This window comes from Sorex fumeus, unplaced genomic scaffold (genome assembly GCF_029834395.1).
Source record: "Sorex fumeus unplaced genomic scaffold, SorFum_2.1 ptg000008l, whole genome shotgun sequence".
Classification (NCBI taxonomy): domain Eukaryota; kingdom Metazoa; phylum Chordata; class Mammalia; order Eulipotyphla; family Soricidae; genus Sorex; species Sorex fumeus.
Window position 1 is genome coordinate 80,838,774 of NW_026606065.1, and position 22,572 is coordinate 80,861,345.

At 40.3% G+C, this 22,572-nt stretch overlaps 1 protein-coding gene across 2 annotated transcripts in view; it reads left to right on the top strand.

Annotated features, from left to right (window-relative positions):
* Window positions 1–2,932: 2,932 nt before the first annotated feature.
* RB1 (RB transcriptional corepressor 1) overlaps window positions 2,933–22,572 on the top strand; it is a 126,206-nt gene continuing 106,566 nt past the window's right edge. For both annotated transcript variants that reach the window (XM_056109713.1, XM_056109712.1), the window contains exons 1-2: window positions 2,933–3,247; window positions 6,410–6,536. In XM_056109713.1, coding sequence (XP_055965688.1) covers window positions 3,102–3,247; window positions 6,410–6,536 — 273 coding nt within the window. In that variant the 5' untranslated portion in view covers window positions 2,933–3,101. The remainder of the gene's footprint in view (window positions 3,248–6,409; window positions 6,537–22,572) is intronic.

A 22,572-nucleotide genomic window follows, 5' to 3' on the forward strand; every position in this document is an offset into this window, starting at 1 on the left:
GGTAATTTTATACATGAAGCCCTAAAATTAATAATAAATTTATAAATCATGCTTCCTCAGATAAAATAAAAATAAGCAAATGAAGTGGACAAATTCATCAATGATATCAAAATAGAATATATATACATCTCATATCTCTTCCAAGGCGATGCTTACCCTAAAATCATAAGCAGTCACCTTGAGAATGTGGCTATGTGGGCTGGAGAGATAGTAAGTGGGTAAGTGCCTTGCATTTAGCTGACTAAGTTTGATGCTCCACTCTGCATGTGATCCTATGCAGTCCTGCCAAGACTATGCCATGAGAATCTCCAGGTGTGGCCCCCAAATAAAAATGCAAACAAGAATGTTTGTATAATAGGTTGACCTTAGTTCCATCCCTAGCAGCACTTATGGTTCCCCAAGCGCTGCCAGGAGTGACCCTTCTACTTTACATCTACTTTCTTTGTGGGCAACAATGCTAGTGACCAAGGCTATAACAACTCTAAGATTTGATCTCTATCCTGAAGGAGCTAATAGAAGATATATTATCAGCCATAGTATTTTCTGATATAAGTTATTAAGAAGCCATCAAGTCAAGGTCAGCTCCAGGGGTCATCAAATCACTGAGAATTGGAAGTTTGTGTGTGCATCTGTGTGTGTGTGTGTGTGTGTGTGTGTGTGTGTGCGCGCGCGCGCCATATCTACAGGTGCTCAAGGCTTACTTCTAGCTCTGTGCTCAGTGATAACTCTTGGCAGAGCTTAGGAAACAATATGGGTGCTGAGGATCAAACCCAGGTTGGCTGTATGCAAGGCAACCATTTTAACCTGCTGAACTATATCTCTGGCCCTAGGACCAAGTTTTTTTTTTTTAAATACATCTACTTTTTACTCATCGTCCTTAGTATTTCTGCCTTATCTTCATGTCAGCTTGCCTTAGGTGACAATATCTACACGAACAGTGTCACATTCTTGTGATAACTAAAGGATAGATAAACTCTTTTTCTGTATTATGTTTTATCAGTCTCACAGTAAACCATCTGTGACCTTTAAAGACCAAAACTTTCAGGGTGGAGCTAGAAAGAGTCAGACTGTGACATAAGACAGTGGTGGAGAGTATTATTGTAACCATATTACCTAGGAATATGGTTAAAGGGAAAAAAGAAAAAGACCGTAATATCTTGAGTTCTTGCCTCTACTACTCCTGGACAAGGTGAATAGGATTACCATTGAATGGTATTAATTTTCTATAGCTGGGGCTGTTCATTTGATTCCCAAGTTTTGCGTTTAGGCCAGATGTGCTATTTAGCTAGCAGACCAATAATTGCCAGCCACTCCCCCCCCCTTTTTTTTTATATCATGGCATTTGTTATGGTAGAGGCATAAGATGATAAATCATTGTATTACTTTTTTTTTTGATGAATTCAAGAGACTTGTACTTATGACTTGCCTGAAGAAAGCTCAGTGGTCTCAGACTCAGCTCAGTTGTTCCAAGGATGAAAAAATTCCCACCAGAGCAAAACCATAGGTAGTTATGCACCTCAGTCGGGAAGCTCTGATTGGGCAAGTCACAGCCTTTTTCAAAGAGAAAATTATATGCAGCAAACCAGACATGTCTATTATTGTTAAGTATATACCAATAGGCAGAGAGACAGTCTCTAATTTTTTTTTCTTTGTGAAGCAGAATAGCTTTTATTGAAAGAAATTTAGGGAATGCGAGGGGAGAGAAAGAGGGAGACTCCGATTCATGTTCAAGAGAGATCAGACTTTTCCAGAGGGGGGAAAAAAGCCACAGTCTGAAATCTATTGTAGTTCCAGCAAGCTCTTCCCTGACGTCTTGGTGTCTTTTCAGCCTTGCTTTTTTGGTGTCTTCTTTATCAACACCATTGATAAGTAGAGTTAAGTGTTATCCGGGTTCAAATCCTCTGCCACTCATCAGCTCCTGTAACACTAGGCGAATGTTAGGAGTCTGTTTCCCGTCTAGAGAGCAGAAAACCACTACTCCGCCTACCCTCACCGCCCTTGGGATGGAGGGGCGGCCACCAAGCATTGCTCTGCAGGCCTACGGTTTATTGCGGGGGTCGGAGAATGCCCAGGCTGTTGCAGCCTTATTCCAGGAGTTCTTCAAGCCACTCAGGTGGTGCTTCCCCCGGTCTTTTTTGGGGGGTCGGGAAGAGAAGAGGGGCGAGGGGCCTCGAGAGATGCCCAGGAAGCCTGGGGTTACTTCTTAAGTTGTTGGCGAGAACCGCACGCAGTAAACCCTTCCCAAAAGCCGACCTGGGAAACTTCAACTAACTGCACTTCTGACGATGCCCCTCAGACGCTTCAATGGTGCCTCCTGGCTTCACACTCGAGTTAAAACTTGTGTCCCACTCTCACGTTCCTCGGCCAGGGCCGCTCCGCCCCGCCACTGCGCCTTATAAGGGCGGTCGGCCTCCGACAGTGTGTGTGTCCCGGTGATTGGCAAAGTCCAGCGCCTATGAGGGAGTCCAGAAGTATTTGTTTTTGTTTTGAGCAACTCGGACAAGGATTGGGCCGGAGGAGTGTGGTCAAGGCGGAGGGCGCGGCCGGCGGCGCGGAGGGGCGTGACGGCCGCGCTCTGCCCCCGCCCGATTGTCCCCCGCCGGCGCGAGCGCGGCCCGGACCCGTCCGTCCCACAGAGCGGTGGGGCGCAGCCTCCCGCCACAGCCTCCGTGTGGCGCCCCGTGACCGGCACCGGTGCCTGCCCGTCGGGGAGCCGCGCCGACGGAAGCAAGTCCGGCGGCGGCAGCGTGCCCGGGGACGACGCCTCGGCCCAGGCCCGGGCGGGGATACCCGCCCCGCCGGCGCGCCCTCAGCCCCGCGCCCGCGCAGCGCCCGGCGCCCCGGTTGTCTCCCGCCGCCGGCGGGCCCGGGAAGCTCGCGGACGTGACGCCGCCGCGGGCGGAAGTGACGTTTTCCCGCGGTTGGACGCAGCTCTCGGTTGCCGGGCGGGGGAGGGAGGGCTCGTCCGGTTTTTCTCAGGGGACGTTCACATTATTTTGGGAACGGGAGTCCGGAGAGGACGGGGCGGGCCCCGACGTGCGCGCGTCCTCCCGCCCCAGCCCCCGTCGGTCGCTCGCTGGCTCCGGCCCCGGGCGGGCGTCATGCCGCCTAAAAACCACCGAAGAGCCGCCGCCGTTGCCGCCGCCGCCGCCGCCGCCGCCGCCGAACCCCCAGCCCCGCCGCCGCCGCCTCCTCCTGAGGAGGACCCGGAGCCGGACAGCGGCCCCGAGGACCTGCCTCTGGCCAGGTGAGCGAGCGAGCGGCGGCGGGGCGCGCGGGAAGGGCGCCCCGCGGTTGCGGCGGGGCGGCGTCTCGGCGGCGGGGGCGCGTCTTCTGCGCGGGCCGGTGCGGGCGGCGCGCGAGGAGGGTCGGTCGCGGTCCCCCGCCGCGGCGGAGAGCCCGCCAGGGAGCCGGGCGCGGGGCCGAGGGCGGGCCCCGGGGAGGGGTCTGGCTTGACAGGTGTCGGGCGGGTGGGGCTCGGGTCTCCGCGAAGTGACAGGTGCCCGCCTCTGCTCGGCGGGACGCGAGGCTCGCCGGCGGCGGGGAATTTGGAGGCGCCATCAGAGGCGCGGCGGGGGGTGGCGGGCGCGCGAGTGTGTGTGTGTCTGTGTGTGTGTGTGGGGGTGTTGTAAAGTCGTGCCCGACTGCGGTGGCGACTCGGTCCCCGGCCGAGCGCGGTTGGTTTGCCTTCCCGTTTGGGTCGGGGCAGCCAATTAGAAGTGGGTCCCCGGCTGCGTGCGCGGCCGTCGGAGCCCGGTCCTGGGAGATGCCGCGGATGCTGCTGCTGCTGCTGCCGCCGCCGCGGGGACGCCATCGGCTCCGGGGCCGAGAGCTCGGGGTGTCCGTCGCCCTCTGCGCCCGCAGCCGGCGTCGGGGCGTTCGGACCTTCAGCTGCTCGCTCGAGGCCGAGGTGGACCCTAACTTTTTTTTCTTTTTGCCCCTCCCAGGAATGGGTTTATGGGCAGGAGTGGCAGCGAGACTTTAGACTCAGCGCTTAAAAGTTCCTAAACTTTTTCTTTCTTTTCTTTCTTTCTTTTCTTCTTTTTTTTTTAACCCCCTTTCTCCCTGCTGGATGAAACTCTTGCTTGTCAGTAGGTGTCAGTGAGCCTTCATTATTCTGTTTTTGGCTTTGACCTTGCAGGGGTCCTGGTGTTGCTTTTCTTTCTTATTTTGGTTTTGTGTTCGTCTGGGTCCGAGTGCATGTTTTTGTGCTCACATGGAACGCCGCCCACCCCTCCGTGGAGTCTAAATTTAAGACAGCCCGTGTGGAGGCAATAGCGCACGATAAGGAGAGCTTTCTTTTATTGCAGCATCTTTGCTCAGTTGCGAGACTTTATGCTTCAGGAGCTAAGACTGAAGGGATGTAATTGTTATTATTATTGTCAGCAACTGGCCCTGTTTTGACACTTAACATCCGTTACACTGGAATGGGAGTCCTTTCTGTCTTGAATCCCATAGTCCGCCCCCAGCCTCTCCCCCCCCCCCCCCCCCCAAATTCCCCACACACTGACAAGCATTTAGGCCAAATGGTTAAGAAAAAAGTTTTTTTTTTTTGAAATGAGGTTTTGGAAATGGCTCTTAAAAAGCTGTTATATAAATGGGCTGTATTTGGGTCAATTAAAAAATCATACTAGTCAAAAAAAAAAAAGCCTGGGAATGTCCTGGAGATGACATTCGGTTTTTATTAAAATCTGATGTGTCCACTACTTCAAAGTATATCATTATGAGAATGGGAAAGTTTGTACAGTAAATAATTTCATGCTATCCACCGAGCTTTGGAAGCATTCTAGATTATTGTAGGGTAACCAGAAATAGTGAAAGGCCGGCCATCACCTAAGAAAAAGAAGCACCTCCTTTTATTTTTCCCCTTCAACACATTAAAATGATGAAACTATTACAATTTTTTTCTTTTAGTTAAAACCATACAATATACAGTCTGCTCTTGATTATCCAAACCCACTGAAGAGTTCCGTAGCATGCGCTATAGAGCTCTACAGATAAATGACTTAGCATGGGGTAGAACCCCTCCCTGGCAATTGGGAAGCTAAAGCATTGTTTATGAGCAGTATTCAGGACCTGCTTTAACTGCCTGTTCAGCAAGAATTCATTTTTTTACATTGAATGCTGAAATTTCATTTCTGCTACATTGTCTCTGGCCTATGGGTATGTAGTGGGAAGGAAAACCACTATGGCAGCCCCCTTCCCCCTCAGAACAGCACCACCCCCTCCTTAATTGTTGAGATAACCAAAGGTTAATCATATTTTGAAGGCGGATTGGAATAGTGGTTAGGAATTTTGATTATTGAGAAATACTGTTATATCTTGTTGGATTCGTACTAAGGTTTCCCACTTTCTGGCTTTGACCAGAAGTGATTAACTTCTCTGCTTTGGTACTCACTTACAAAACAAAGATAACTAGAGTATTTACTTAATAAAACTGAGGGGTTCTAAGGCCTGTATCTTAAACTGGGTTCCAATTCCACATGGGGGTCACATAACTTAAAATTTTTTTTAAAATTACGGTTTATTGTCATTAAGCATTTTATTTGAATACTTATTTTATATACCTGTATACCTTAACATTTTTTGGTGAAAGGGTTACCAAGTGGAAAAAATTTAAGAAGTGCTGATTTAAGACCAGTTTGCAACAGAATCATGGTATTAACTTCTAACTATTCCAAAGTTATTATCTATTTTTATTAGTTAAGTTTACAGTGAGTGGAAAGGAATTAGTCAACAAGAATTTATAAATGGTTTATCTTGATTAAGAAAGATTGAGGGAAAAGGCTGAAATACAAAGTAATACTTCATGTCAAGTTAATCAGGTGAGAAATACTAGTTGGTAGAGAAGTTGTTTCTTTTTTAATTTTTCTAAATTAAAATATAAGTGCAGAGTACAGTTTTTGCGGAGTCACTGATACTGAATTGATTCGGTAATATCCGTGGCTTTCCTTTTCTTGCTGTTTCTGTTTCTAGTTCTCCAGACAGCTTTAGTTATTGTATTTTTCTTCACAAAGCTATTTTGCTACACTGAATATGTGTTGTCACCAGCCCAGGAAATATTCTTTTTTTCTTTTGGCCTATACTAGTGGTATTTTGAAGCCACTCCAGACTTAGTGCTTGGAAGCAGGGCTACTCCCAGTGGTCCTCAGGAGCTCTATGTGGGTGCTGGGGGTTGAATATGGGGATCCCACATGCAAAGACCTTTGAGTCATCTCCCCAACTATAGCAAATATTTTAGTGTTTAAAGTGATGAACTTCTGTTTAAATTCTAAGTGTAACTTTTAAGGTAAATAAGATCTTAACAATCTTTCAGAATCCTCCTTCTATATGCAAACATTTAAAACAAATATTTGAATTAGTTTGATTAAAAGCATGTGCATATTTCATCTGTATTTTCATTTGTTAGGCTTGAGTTTGAAGAAGCTGAAGATCCGGATTTTACTGCATTATGTCAGATATTAAAGATACCAGATCATGTGAGAGAAAGAGCTTGGTTAACTTGGGATAAAGTTTCATCTATGGATGGAGTATTGGTAAGGATTTTCTTAAAATTTTTAAAAACATTTTTCTCACTTAAGAAATAATTTTAAAGCACTGTAGAAATTTGGAAATTAGAAACTAGAGATAGAAAAGCTATTCATAATTCCAGTACCCAGAATAATTTACTTCTGATAATACTTAAAAAAAATCTATATAAGTTCCCTACCAAAGTATTTTGGTGCAAATCTTAGATATAGTTCATTCAAAAAAATACTTCAAAGTAAAAAGACTTAAAAATATCTACCTTATAAAATGACTTTAAATGCTATAAGTGTTCTAATTTCCTGATTGTCATGGAGTTAGTTTGTTAGAATTCCGACTCTTTGATAGTATTTTGCTAAGTTTCTTCTATATTTTTTTTGCATATGAATGAATCTACATAATTATAGTATCAGTAGTAAATGTCAGTGCTTATTTGCTGAGGGAATAAGTTCTTTACAAATAGTTCATTTAGAGTCATTGAGATGTGAGATAGGAAATATTTATTTTATGCATATTATATAATATGTAAATTCATAGATTTACATATAATATGTAATATTATCCTTTTACAGATGAAAACTCTGAAGTAGAGTGAGATTAAATAACTTGACCAAGGTCCCTGGATAATAAGATCTAAAACACAGATTTAGAAACAGTTTTATGTAGTTACGTGTAGTTTTGTGTCTTGGTCTGTAATTTTAACATGAGCAATTTTAATGGTAGTAAATATTTTTTTATACTGAATAATATAGTTTCTACCCCGGCAAGCTACCGAGAGTATTCCGCCCACATGGTACAGCCTGGTCAGCTCCCTGTGGCGTATTCCATATACCAAAAACAGTAACAAGCCTCACGATGGAGATGTTACTGGTGCCCACTGGAGCAAATCGATGAACAATGGGAGGACAGTGCTACAGTGCTACAGTAGTAATATATTTTGCCTTTTAGATGTATTTTGACATACTAGCTTTAAACTTTTTTCCCCTATCATTTTGTTGCTGTAAAAAATGCACTATAAAATATGGTGTCCTCATTCTTGTTTTGTTTTTGGTTTTTTGGGCCAAACCTGGTGATGCTCAGGGCATACTCCCGGCTCTGCAGTAGCACCAGGGATAGAACATGGATCTGCTGTGTACAAGTCAAACTCTTTACCTGATGTATTATCTCTCCTGGCCACCTTATTTTTAATTTTTTGGATGTTCTTATTCTTTAGGTTGATTAATGTTTGACACAAAGTAACCTGTGAATAATTTATTAAATTAGTGAAAGAATCTTAAATTATTGACATAAATTCTTTCAAGCTGAATTTCCAGGTCAGAACATTTATAAAACTCTAAAATTGTTATTAAATTATGCCCCAGATGATTTTAATGAATTTACATTGTCATTAGCACTGGTAATATACACATCTGTCTTTATTTTTTTCACTGATAAAGTAGTACAGCAGAGTATGTTTATATATATCCCGCAGAATATTTAAATTCTTCCCCTCCATCTATCCCAGCTACTATAGTAAAATGACATATACTGGGATGTTTATAAGCAATAAGAAATTCACTTCTCATATTTCTGGACGCTAGGAAGTTCACTATCATGATGGTGAAACATTCTGTTTCTGGTGAGGTTTTACTTCCTGATTTATAGCTTGTACCTTGTTACTTCCTTATATGGCATAGGGACTCAGTAATTCTCTTGGGCCTTTTTTATAAGGACATTAATCCCATTCATTATGTTCTGCATTTATGACCTAATCGCTTACCAAAGACTGTACCTCTAAACATTACCTCTAAACATCACATTGAACATTAGATTTTCAGTATAAGAACTTTGGGGGAAATCACAAGCATTTGTTTCATAGAATCTGGTAATGAAAAGGAGAAAACAAAAACCCCACAATTCCCAAGATCTAGAACTTACTGAAAAGCGAGGAAAACTGGAGGTGGTTTTTTTTTTTTTTTTTTTTTTTTTTTTATAAACAACTTCTGTATTCTCTTCCCAAAGTAATGTATTTCGACTGTTTTGAGTATCTCACTGTGAAACTTTCGGGAAATTCTGAAGAGGAAGCTGATTGTAGAAAGTATTGGTGACTGCGAATAGTTTGTAATGGGTATTTAGGTTTCTGTGCTACTTCACAAAACTTTTTTCACCTTATACTGATATAACAACAATAGCTTAAATTACACATTTTTGCCATCAAACTTTAATTCATGTGAAAATAAATGTCACTTTCCTTGCCTCACCTTTTCTCGTCATTTTCCCCACTTTCCCTAGGAACTGGCACAGTTTAAATCTCATATTCTTTTTTTTTTTTTTTTTTTTTTTTGCTTTTTGGGTCACACCTGGCGATGCACAGGGGTTACTCCTGGCTCATGCACTCAGGAATTACTCTTGGCGGTGCTCGGGGGACCATATGGGATGCTGGAAATCGAACCCGGGTTGGCTGTGTGCAAGGCAAACGCCCTACCCTCTGTGCTATTGCTCCAGCCCCTAAATCTCATTTTTTAATAAAACTTTCATGTACTAAGACATGTGAAATTGTTCCTAATAGCTCTGGTTTGAAGACAAAGAACTTTTATAACTTGAGAGGCTTGAGTACTCTTTTGGGCCGGGGTGGGGAGAAAGGGGGAGTATATGACAGAGGATGGTGTTGTGGTGTTGTATTGTCTGAATCGCTAAACTTTTCCTTAGAAATATTATTTTAAATGGTACTTATACTTTTGAGGATTGCACTAAGAATTTAACCTTATTTTATAAACTGTCACTGTCACTGTCCTCCCGTTGTTCATCGATTTGCTCGAGCGGGCCCAGTAACGTCTCCATTGTGAGAGTTGTTGTTACTGTGTTTGGCATATCAAATACGTCACAGATAGCTTGCCAGGCTTTGCCATGCGGGCGAGATACTCTCAGTAGCTTGCCAGGATCTCCGAGAGGGGCGGAGGAATTGAACCTGGGCCGACTGGGTCGACCATGTGCAAGGCAAACGCCTTACCCCGCTGTGCTATCGCCCCAGCCCTATTTTATAAAATAATTTCTAAAAGTGATTGTGGCGGAGCTTGTGCTGAAATATTATCTAATGACATTAATTATATTATCCTTACATTCCTTATGATGTGTATGGAGGTAGGAGTTCCCAGCAATGCTCAGGGAATTTGGGGGCCACTCCTATTTATACTTTCCCAGCTGGATGGGACAGTTCAATGTTGGGTCTGGTGATACAGTACTTTTTGGGTACAGCAGTGCTGGGGACTACCAAAGCCATTCCTTGAAGTGCTTGGAGATCTCTAAGTCTATATCTGGAGGTTCTGTGGGTAGTGTGGTACCAGGGTTCGAATTCAGAGCCTGGAGCATGCAAAGTATACACTATAGTCTTAAGATGCTTCCCAGCCACTAAAACGTATTTTCTTTCACTGTGTAGCTTTTTTTTTCTTCTTTAAGTATGTAGTTATTGTAGTTACAATTGAATATCTTCTTTGAAACAAGAGGAATGTGTTAACTCAGCGAACTCTTTTTGACGAGTGAAGAAGTTGATGTTTGTTGGAATAGAGAATGAATTAACAGCAAGAATTTATCAGACTAGACTGACTCAAGTCTAATAGTTTCATTTACTAACTCTATGATCTTGAATAAATTGCTTAATATGTCCAAGTCTCAATTTTTTCATCCATAAAAGGGGGCTAAAAACTTCTAAGTTTTGGAGTTACTGAGTGAATTAAAAATTAAATTAATGTTATTTAATTTCATAATAATATAAATGAGTTCCTGTATTGGATCATGGTAGCATAATAATCTGATAAAAACCATTCCAGGAAATTTCATATTAAGATTTTGTGGGAGAACATATTAGTTAAATGGTTAAATTATTTAAGTGCACATAATTTATATATAAATATTTACAGTAGTGTTAACATTTGTTTTGATGTCTTACTACCTCACCTAACTGCCACTAAAGTACCTAAGACATTTCACCAATGTCTTTGTTACTTTCATTTGTTAAAATGCTTGAATTTTAAGTGACTTTGTGTATATTTTACAGATTTCATCTTTCTTATTTGACATATCCTTCTCATTCTTTTTCGTTTGTTTGGTTTTTGATAGGGTGCCTGTCTTGCATGCAACTAACCTGGGTTTGATCCCTGGTACTTTATATGGTCACCTGAACCTTGCCAGGAGTAATCCTTAGGCACAGACCAAGGAATAAACCTTGAGCACCACCCAAAAAAACAAAACAAAATAAAACCGAATTGTTTTGTAGGTTTAATTTTGAATCACTTGTAGCTGTATTATGAATAAAGTTGTTATGATCATATGGTTAAGTTTTTTTTTAATAAAAAAATCATTAAACTTACATATAATGGTTTTACCATTTTATATTTCAACATCAGTGTATGGGTGATTCATTTTTTTAGCATCTTTGCCAAACATTTCCTATTGTTATTTTTATTTTAGCAATGATAGATATGTAGTATTTTTCTGACTTTTATTTACATTTTTCAGATAACTAAAGATATTAGGTATTTTGTTAAATTTTTAATTTGAAGGATAATTTTAGGTCACAGCAAAATCAAGCAAAATGTAGATACTCATATATCCCCTTATCCCTTCTCTTTCCATAGTTTTTCCCATTACCAGAAAGTATTTATATGAATTACTGCTTGTGTTAGTATTGATGTACCTACATTGTTCTGTCATTAACACTTAGAGTGAGTAATTATTTAAGGTAAAGTAAATAGATACCATCACTGGTAAAATAGCTCTTGAGTATTTTACCTGTTCTGAGGCTCCTTAGGGTTTTCTATATGCACGTGTAGGCATGTTCTTTATATTTCCAGTTTATTGAGAGCCTTTAGTTATAAAATGGATATTGAAGGTTTTATTATCCTTCAATAATTTAATATCCTTCAATAATTAGATATTGAAGGTTTCAGCATCTATTGCTATGGTTGTGTAAGGTTTATCTTTTTATGTAGTGTCTTTGTTGATTTGTGTATTTAGTGCTGTTCTGTATCCCTTGCATGACTTTCACTTGACCATGATGAATAATTCTCGTGATGTACTATTGCTATATCGGTATGTCCAGATTTTGTTGAAAATTATTGTATCTATGTTCATCAAAGATAAGGGTCTCTTTTTAACTACTAGCCTTTATTATTTTTTATTCATCTTTTTTTTTTTAATAATTTAATGCCAGTGAATCTTGGTGTTGTTTGTGTTCAGAAATTTAAATCTTGGGGCTGGAGCAATAGCACAGTGGGTAGGGCATTTACCTTGCACGCGGCCGACCCAGGTTTGATTCCCACCATCCCATATGGTCTTCTGAGCACGGCTAGGGGTAATTCCTGAGTGCAGATCCAGGAGTAACCCCTGTGCATCGCCAAGTGTGACCCCTCCAAAAAAAAACCCCAGAAATTTAAGCGTTCTCCCTGCTTCCTGGACATTTGTGTTCTTCCCTTTGGTTTGGGAAATTCTATTATTTCTTTGAATATTGTCTCTTTCCTGCACATTATTTTTACTCCTTTAATGGAATTTGTTATTTTTCATGGTTTCTTTATTTCGCTTCAAATTCATTCTTTATAATTTTTTCTCTTTCTTTTTTTTCTTGTTTTTTGGGTCACACCTGGCGATGCACAGGGTTTTGCACTCCTGATTTTGCACTCAGGAATCACTCCTGTCAGTGCTCAGGGGAACCATATGGGATGCTGGGAATCGAACCCAGGTCTGCCATGTACAAGGCAAACACCCTACCTCTATACTGTCGCTCTAGCCTCTGTCTATCATTTTTTCATTATTGTCTTTCATTATTTTTCTGGCGAGGGGCAGGTTTTCTGGGATACGCTTAGCTCTGCTCAGAGCTTTCTCCTGACTCTGCATTCAGGTATCAGTCCATGAGGGTTTGAAGGACTACTTGGGGGACCATACGTGGTACTGGGGATAGAGCCTGGGTTGGCTGCATGCAAGGCAAGCACCCTACTTGCTGTACTATCTGTCTTGCCACATTACTGTAATTTTTATCTCTGATTTGTAAGGTTCTTTCATTTGCAAGATACAGTCTGCTTGTTATGCTTCTCGAGTTAGATTGAATTTCATTCATTGTTCTCCTTGTAGAAACACCTTGGAATATCTTTTATTTTTTGTTTTTTTTTATTTTTGGAGGGGGCCACACCTGGCAATGCTCAGGGGTTGCTTCTGACTCTGCACTCAGGAATCACTCCTGAAGGTGATCAGAAGATCATATGGGTTGCTGAGGATGGAACCTCGTAAGCCATATGCAAGGCAAGTGCCTTCACCGCAGTCCTATCTCTGTCCACATCTTTGGAATTTAAAAAATATCTTCAGTCTTTAGTTGATAAGCTTGCTCCTTGTGTCTTTATTGTTCTGTTTTGGTATCATATCTTGGACTGTTTTTCTGTATTTAGGGGAGATTCTTCAACATCATTAAGTTTTCTTATGATAATGCATCTAAATTCTACTTTATTACGTAATTCTGTATCTTTTTGTTTGCTATCTGGAAATTTATCATTTTCTGCTCTACTTTTTTCTTTCCTTTTCTTTTCTTGCCACACCTGCGGTGCGCAGGCTGTACCACTGGCTCTGTGTTCAGGGTACTAAATGTGATGGTGTCATATGCCAGGGATTAAATCAGGGTTGGCCACATCAGGGACAAGTGCCTTAACTCTAGTACTATCTTTCCAGTTCTGAGACTTACAATTTTCTAAAAATTTTAAAAGAATAGATTTTATTTTTGTGTTGGGGCCATACCCAGTGGTGCTCAGGATTTACTACTGGCTCGGAGCTCAGGGATGACTTTTGGTGGGGCTTGGAGGACCATATACAGTGCCAGGAATATAGATCCTGTGTGATTCATTATTTTCGTTAAGAAATTTCTTTTTAAAAATTGTAGTTTAGGTAGTATGTTTATAATAGTGTTATTATTTATAGTTTTGATATATAGTTACTGCACTTACAATTACCAGTATGCCCAATACTCTCTGTAATTACCCTTAATATTATTCGAGTTCACTTCTTCATTCCTCCAAACTATTACTGTCTTTTCTTGGTAAACTTGGTTTTGTAAAGCCAAGGCCACGGATTTGTTGTCTTGGTACTTTCTGTTCACTTTGTTTCTCTGTATGTCACAAATGAGTGAGATCATCCTGTATTTGTCCTTCTCCCATGACTTATATAGTTTAACATCATTACCTCCAGTTTCTTTAAAGTTGCAGCAAACTTAAGAGTTCATCTTTTCTTTCAGCTGCTTTATGTTCTATTTTGTGTATATGCCACAGCTTCTTTATTCATTCATCTGTTGTAAAGCATTTGGGCTGTTTTCATACATACCTGTTCACAACAGTGAAAGAGGGTTCTTTTTATACCACATCCCTACCAACACTAGTTGTTTACAGTCTTTTTGATATATATATACCATTTTCATTTGCATGAAATGATACCTCTTTATCATTTTGACTTGCATTTCCCTGATAATACATGACAGTACACTCGTTTTTATATGCCTACTGGCATGTACATATCCTGTTTAGAGAAGTGTCTGTTTATCTCCACTACCATTCTTACCATTCTTAATTATCTCATTCTTTGATGAGATTATTGTATTTTTATGTTGTTGAGTTTAGTTTTTTTTTTTTTTTTTTTTGCTTCTTAATTGGAATTTCCTTACTGGGCCTCTGGGACCCCATGACTCTCAATGTTGTTCCTTTTGATTTCATATAGAGTTCTTTTCTCTACAGCTTATTTATTTTGAAGCTTTTTTTTTCTCCATCTACTATTGTCTGGAGGTTTTCTGCATCTCATCAGCTCACATAAGTTTTGTCTTCAGCTGCTATTACTCTGCTGCTGAGTTTTTCGTTCCCCTACCATTCTTTAGTTCTGTCATTTCTGCTTGTAGTTTATTCATTTCTGCTTTCGTGTCCTATTGTATTTTATTAGCTTTCTGTTCCATTGTTTATTTGAGCTCATTAAACATCCTCAACACTTCCTCTCTAAAACCCTTATCAGAGAGATTACATAACTGCTTAGTACTGGTTGGATTTTAAGGCTACCATCTTCTCTCACTAAATGTGGTAGGGTTCTGCGCTGCTTTACCATTATGATTTTTGCAGCCTGGTCTTTTTTAATTTTAATTTTTTGGTTTTTGGGTCATTCCCGGTGGTGCTCAGGGTTTACTCCTGGCTCTGCTGTCAGGAATAACTCCTGGAGGTGTTCAGGAAACCATATGGGATCTCAGGAATGGATCCTGAGTTAGCCATGTGAAAGGCAAGTGTTCTATTTGCTGTACTATCTCTCTTGCACTGTAGCTGAGTCATCTCAATTCGCCTTTCATGCCAACTTCATTGCATGTGAAAACTAGCTGGGTATGGCTCACTTTCCTCCATGTTGAAGGTATCTCAACCAGATTTGTTGTTACAAACTAGTTGTTTAGATTTTTGTGTACTGGTTCCAGGAAGGCAGTGTCTTTGGCCCTGCCACCATTCCAGATATAATTTAGTTTTTACTACCACAACTAGTTCTGTGTGTTGTTGTGTGGATAGATGACTGGAGTTAGGATGCCAGTGTATGCTTTCTGTGAGATATGAAATAAGGCATCTTAAATGCAGCTTACTAAGATGGTTCTGATGCATTGTTGAGTTTGCTGGACCGGGCACAAGGCAGCACTGAACTGGATGCTCGGTGCCCTTCCCTTGACTTGGGGAGAAATAGTGGCTCCTGAGTGCATCTTCAAAGTTCCAGCATGATCTGCTGTTGAGCTTTGTGAGTGCTGTATTTATTTTCTTGAAATATTTCTTTAAAAATAAAAAAAAAAAAGAACCTGGACCAGTTTTTACAGTTACAAAGTTGTTCATGATTGAGCTTCAGTCATACAATGTTCTAACACCAGTTCTTTTACCAGTGTACATTTCCCACCTCCAATATCACTGGTTCCCTACCTTCCCCTCCCCCTGCAACTTGCCTCTATTTGTAAGTACTATATATATTTGGATTTATGCCGTACGAATATTTTCTCCTATCAGTAGTATCTTTATTTAAGCCTACATTTATTTTTCCATGTAAAAACTTAATTTTAATTTCGTTTTTTTTTGGGCCACACCTGGGTTGTGCAAGGCAAGGCAAGCTCCCTACTCACTCTATTGTCTCCCCAACCCTCAGACTTATTTCTGTGGATCAGCTCCCCAGCTCTTGTTGCCTTTGGGTATTTGTTGCACCCTGCTGTGTATTTTTTTATATCCCACATTTGAGAGAGATCATTCTCCATTTGTTCCTTTCCTTTTTTGGAGGGGAGGAAGCACACCTATTGGCACCTAGGACTTACTCCTGGCTCTGGACTTAGGGATCATCCTGGCAGGGTTTGGGGTATCACATAGGGTGAGGCATGTAAGGCACATGCCCTATCTACTATATGATCTCTCCAGCCCCATGTTCCTTTCCTTCTGACTTTACTCAAATGATATTTTTCAGTGCCATTCACATCATGGCAAATTTAATGATTTCATTCTTATAGTTGCATAGCATAGTATTCCATTGTATAATTATAACTTGATCACTTGACATCCCGTTACTCATCGATTTGCTCGAGCAGGCGCCATAACGTCTCCATTCATCCCTGTCACGTGCTAGTATAGCCCAGTAGCATCTGCTTGTTCTAGGAACACGAAGAGCCTCAAACCAATTGTTCAGGTTCTTGACAAAGAAGTCTGACCATCTTGTAGGTGGGCGTCCACGCGATCTTTTGATGTCCCGTGGGATCCAGTTGGTAACGGCTGTAATCCAGTGGTTGTCTCCAAATCTCATTACGTGTCCAGCCCATCTGATTTTCAGTGCCTTGGCAAATGAGATAGTGTCCCTGATTCTTGACCATCGACAGAGGTCAGAACTCCGGATTCTTTCTCTCATTTGAGTGAAGTTTGATACTCCAAGCATAGCTCTTTCAATTCTTCTTTGGGAGACCCAAATAGCATTCTCATCCTGTTTTCGTAGGGCCCAGGTCTCTGAGGCGTATGTTAATGCAGGAAGAACAGTGGAATTGAAGAGATGTGTCCAGAGCCGGAGGTTCTTTGTCCTCTTAGCTATTTCTTTGATGCTCTTGAAGGCGTTCCAAGCCGCTCTCTTCCTCCTGTTCAACTCAGGTGCCAGGTCATTCATCATGTTGACTTCTCGATATAGGTACACATAACTGTTGCATTCCACACTCACGCTAGAAGTTGGCCAGCATTTGTGCCGCTTGGCTAATGTTTGATGTTATTAGAACGATGTCATCAGCAAAGCGGAGGTGTTATAGTTGCCGACCATCCATCTTCACTCCCATTCCTTCCCATTCCAGTCCTCGTATGATGTTCTGGAGGGTGGCACTGAAGAGTTTCGGTGAAATAGTATCACCTTGCCGAACCCCTCTCTTGACATTGATGATCACTTCTTTGTAGAATGGTGAGATCCTGGTAGTGAATTCGTAATACAGCTCATGGAGGATCCTGATGTATTGAGTTTTAATGCCCTGATTGGCTCGGGCTTCAATGACTGCTTCCATCTCAACAGAATCATAATGTAACTATACCGTTACTTTTTTTTTTTTTGGTGAAACACTATGAAGTACAGTTGTAGACTTACAAACTTTTGTGCTTGGGATTCAATTATACAATTATTGAGTACCCATGCCTCCACCAGTGCCCATTCTCCACCACCAATGATCCCAATAGCCCTCCCACCCCTCCACCCCATCCCTTCCACCCCACCCCTTCCACCCCACCCCGCCTCTGTGACAGGGCATTCCCTTTTGCTCTCTCTTTTCTTTAGGGTGTTGTAGTTTGCAATAGAGGTATTGAGTAGCCATCGTGTTCAATCTATAAGTCTACTTTCAGCACTCATCTTGCATCCTGAGCGAGTCCTCCAAACATCCTTTACTTGGTATTCCCTTCTCTATCTGAGCTACCTTTTCCCCCAGCATGTGCTGCCGGCTTTCAAGCCGTGGAGCAGACCTCCTGGTACTTATCTCAGCTATTCTTTGGGTGGTCGACTCCCATTCTGTTACTTTATATTCCCCAGATGAGTGCAGTCTTTCTGTGTCTGTCCCTCTCTGGCTCATTTCACTTAGCATGATACTTTCTGTGTAGAACCACTTGTATGTAAATTTCATGACTTCATCTTTACCGTTACTTTTTAACCTATTATGTTTAAGTATATTTTAGATAAATAATTACTCAGATAACAAAATTGTTTTATTAGGCATCACAAGATGCATTTAACTTACTATATTTATACTGATTAAATTGCAATTAGATGTATAAAAACTACAAAATTTGATATATAAAAACTACATAATTTGGCCAGAAAGATAGTATAAAGGTGATAAAACATTTACATTCAAGCCACTATGACTCTGGCTTGAATCCTGGCACTACATATGTTCTGAGTACCTCGCCCCAAATCATCAAATAAAAAACTATATTCCTTTTTTTATTTTTGTGCTATTTTATACTTATTTTATCTTATTTATATAGGCATTTACACTATTTGATAACTTTTAAAGAATTTACCACCTTCCTTCTTTAAAACAAGGAATCCCACAATTGTACCAAACTCCTATAGAAAGATGTCACAAAATTCCATGAAAAAAATGTCTTTAAATATCAGTGGGCTCGGGGCTGGAGCAATAGCACAGCGGGTAGGGCGTTTGCCTTGCACGCAGCCAACCCGGGTTCGATTCCCAGCATCCCATATGGTCCTCTGAGCACCGCCAGGGGTAATTCTTGAGCGCAGAGCCAGGAGTAACCCTGTGCATTGCCAGGTGTGACCCAAAAAGCAAAAAAAAAAAAAAAAAAAAAAATCCTCAGTGGGCTAAATGGACCAATTAAAAGAAAAGAGTTGTAGGATAGATTATTAGAAATTTGAACCCAACTGTGCTGAAAGAAATACATTTGAATAGTCAGAGCAAACACTCAAATTTGAAGGTTGGAAGACAGTTCTTCAAGCAGACAACCACGTCAAAAAGGCCAGGGTGGCCACACTAATATCAGACAACATAAATTTCATGCTTAAAAGTTTATGAGATAGGGTCATTTCTTAATGATCAAGGGATCTCTACATCGGAAGAACTCATACTCCTAAATGTATATGCACTGAATGAGAGATCAGCACAATACTAAAAAAAAAACAAAACAAAAAAAAACAAAAACCTGAATGAAGCCACTGCTGATAGAGTTAAAGAAAGATATTGATAGCAATACAATAGTAGGGAGACTTCACCACCACTCTGTCACTTTTTGATAGACCAACTAGACTAAAGCACAGTAAAGAAGTACTTGCTTTGAAGGAAGAAATGGTAGGTGGGTTTATATGTAAGGCTTTTTATCCTCAAAAAGCCGAATACATGTTCTTCAATGTACATGGGACATTCTCCAAGATAGATCATGTGCTGGGTTGCGGAAATACCTCCACAAAGTCAAGAACACAGAAATAATATCACCTTTCTTTTCAGGCCATAATTCACTGAAAGTAGAAATTAATCACAAACTAAATGGAAAACAATCTAAACCTAGAAATTAAATAACTTGTTACTGAACAACTAGTTAGTCAGAGAGGAAATCAAAGAGGAAATGAAAATATTTATGGCAATAAATGAGAATGAGGATACTACCTACCAGAAATTGTGGGATACAGCAAAAGTGTTGTTAAGAGGAAAGTTCATAGCTATGTAAACATCATCATCAGGAAGGAAGAAAGGACCCACATAAGTTTCATCTCTGCACAACTTAACTGGAAAATGATCAATAAGAGGAGCCCACAGAGGACAAAAGGAAGGAAATAATAAACTTAGAGCAGAAATTAATGACTGGAATCCAAAAATCAAAAGATCAATGAAACCAGGAGCTATTTTTTTTTAAATAAAATAAGATCGATTAAACCACTAGCAAGACAGGAAAAGAAAGTGGGATAGACAACCCCAATTTACCAAATTAGAAATGAAAGAGGCGACATCACAATAGATATCACAGAAATTTAAAGGAACATCAGAGATTACTTTGAAAATCTTTATGCCATGAAATGAGAGAACTTAGAAGAAAAGGATAAATTTGTGGATGCCTATAGCCTCCTCAGGCTGAACCAAGATGATTTTGAATATCTGAACAGATGTATCACTATCAAGGAAATTGAAAGGGCAATGAAAAGTCTCCCCAAAGACAAAAGTGCAGGCCCAGATGGATTTACGAGTTAATTCTTTCAAACCTCTAAAGAGGACTTAACTGCCAATCATCTTCAGGCCCTTCCAGAAAATTGAAGAAAAAGAAATACTCCCAAATAGTTTCCATGAAGCAAACATCACCCTACTACCAAAAGCAGACAGAGATACAACCAAAAAAGAACTACATGCTGATATCCTTGATGAAAATAGATGCAAATATCCTCAACAAAATTCTAGCAAATGGAATCCAACAGTCTGTCAAAAAGATCATATACTGTGACTGAATAGGGTTCATTCTGGAGATGCATGAATGGCTTAACATAAATAGTCAATCAGCATAATAGACTATCAATAAAAGAAAAATCATAAGATCATATCAATAGATGCAGAGAAAGCATTTGACAAGATCCAGCATTCGTTCATGATAAAACTGTCAACAAACAGGAATTGAAGAAACTTTCCTCAGTGTAGTCAAAGGCATTTACCACATGCCCACAACAAACATTATACTCAGGAAATAATTAAAAGTCTTTCCTCTAAGATGAGGCACAAGAAAAAGTTGCCATCTTTCACCACTTCTATTCATTATAGTAATGGAAGTTTTCGCCAGGGTAATCAGTCAAGGTAAAGATTCCAAGGACATCCAGAAAGGAAAGGAAAAAGTCAAGATCTCACTGTTTGTGGATTACATGATAACTATATTTAGAAAATCCTAAAGACGATAAAAACACTCCTGGAAACAATGAATTTGTATAGTAAAGTGGCAGACTACAAAATTAATATTAACAGTTCATGGTGATCCTAGATATAAATAATGAAAGAGAAGAAAAATATTAAAAACCAGTCCCATTCACAATTGTGCCTCAGAAAATCAAGTACAGTGGAATCAGCATAATTAAATAGATGAAAGACCTATACAAAGAAAACTATAAAGCATTACTTAAGAAATAAAAAAGTACAATGAGGAAATAGCAACATATCCCCTGCTCATGAATTTGGAGGTTTAATATAATCAAAATGGCAATACTCCCCCAAAATGTTGTACACGTTCAGTACAGTCCCTATAAGTATACCCATGTCACTTTTCAGAAATAGATCAAACACTCCTGAAATTCATATAGAACATTTACACGCCACCCCCCCCCCAACACACACTTACATATTCCTCCCCCCCAATAATTACAGTAATCCTTGGGGAAAAAGAAGACAAGAGGCATCACTTTCCCCAACTTCAAACTGTGTTACAAAGCACTAATATTGGAAACAAAATGGTATTGGAATAAAGGCAGACCCTCAGATCAATAGAGTAGATTCAAGTATCTTGAGACAGATGCTCTGGTATGTGATCAGATAATCTTTGGTAAAGGAGCAAGAAATATGAAGTGGAGCAAAGAAAGCCTCTTCAACAAGTGGTGATAGAAAAACTGGTCAACTTCATGAAAAAAATGAATTCAGACCTCTTTCAGATATCATGCACAAAAGTCAAATTAAAATGAATTAATGACCTTGTTATCACATCTGAATATGTAAGGTGCATACATAGGCAAAACTCTCCATGCATGACATTGAAGCTAAAGGCACCTTCAAGGACGAAACTACTGATCAAGGAAGTGGGAACAGAGATAAACAAATGGAAGTACATTAAATGAAGGATTTTTATGTACCTTAGAAACAATGATCAAAATACAAGGACAGCCTACAGAATGGGAGAAATTATTTGCCCAGTATTCATATGATGAAGGGTTAATATTAAAGATATATAAGACGTATAAGAACTTTACAAAAAAGAAGGCATCCAACCCCTTCAAAAAATGGGGAGACGAGATGAACAGAAACTTACTCAAAGAAGAAATACGAAGGGCCAAAGGCACATGAAAAAAATACACTGTGGCATGATATATCTCTGAATTACTAATTATCACACAGATGTAAATCAAAACAATGAGTTATCTCAGACCACAGAGATTAGTACACATCACAAAAGAACAAGAACAACCAGTACTAGTGTGGATGCAGGTAGAAAAGGACTTTCATTCTCTGCTCTTGGGAATGTAGATTGGTCCAATCTTTCTGGAAAGCAATATGGAAATTACTAAAAATAATCTGAGAATTGAGCTTCCATTTCACCCAGTAACTCCACTTCTTGGGATATTTTCCAAGGGCCTAAAAACAAAATGGAAAAAAGTCCTTTGCACCTCTGTGTTTCTTGCCAAAATCTGGAAACAACCCAAGTGTCCAAGAATAGATGACTGGATAAAGAAATTATGATATAATACACGCAATGAATAAACATTATCATACAGAGTACTGAATATTTTCACTTTCCTAAAAAAGATACCTGTACACTCTGTATGCATTCTCTGCAAGCTTGTGGCTTGACTTTTTCTCTTTTTCTCAAATATTACTTTGCCATATAAAAGATAAAGTCATGAAATCTGATGCTATTTGGAAGGACCCGGAGAGTATCATGCTGAGTGAAGACAGAGGGAGATGGGATATAAAAACAAAATGGTGGAATAATGAATACCCAAAGACAATGTAAACAATATGAGAATTGGTATTCAGTAGGAAATATGTCACTTGAAGAGGGTGGCACATGGGACAGAGAGGAGGCAGCGTTTATATTGGAGGGTTGGAGGGAAGCATTCAACTTGGAGGAGGTGCTGGCACTGAAATGTGGTAAAGTATTACATATGAAACCCTATCAGCAACAGTTTATAAGCCACAGCACAAAAACTCATTAAAACAATAGTGCCTCTCCTAGAATGGGAGTCAGGAGGCAGATAGGGGGAATTGGTGGAGGGAAGTGAAGCAAGTGGTATGTCTGAACATTGTATGCCTGAAACTCAGTCATGCATAAC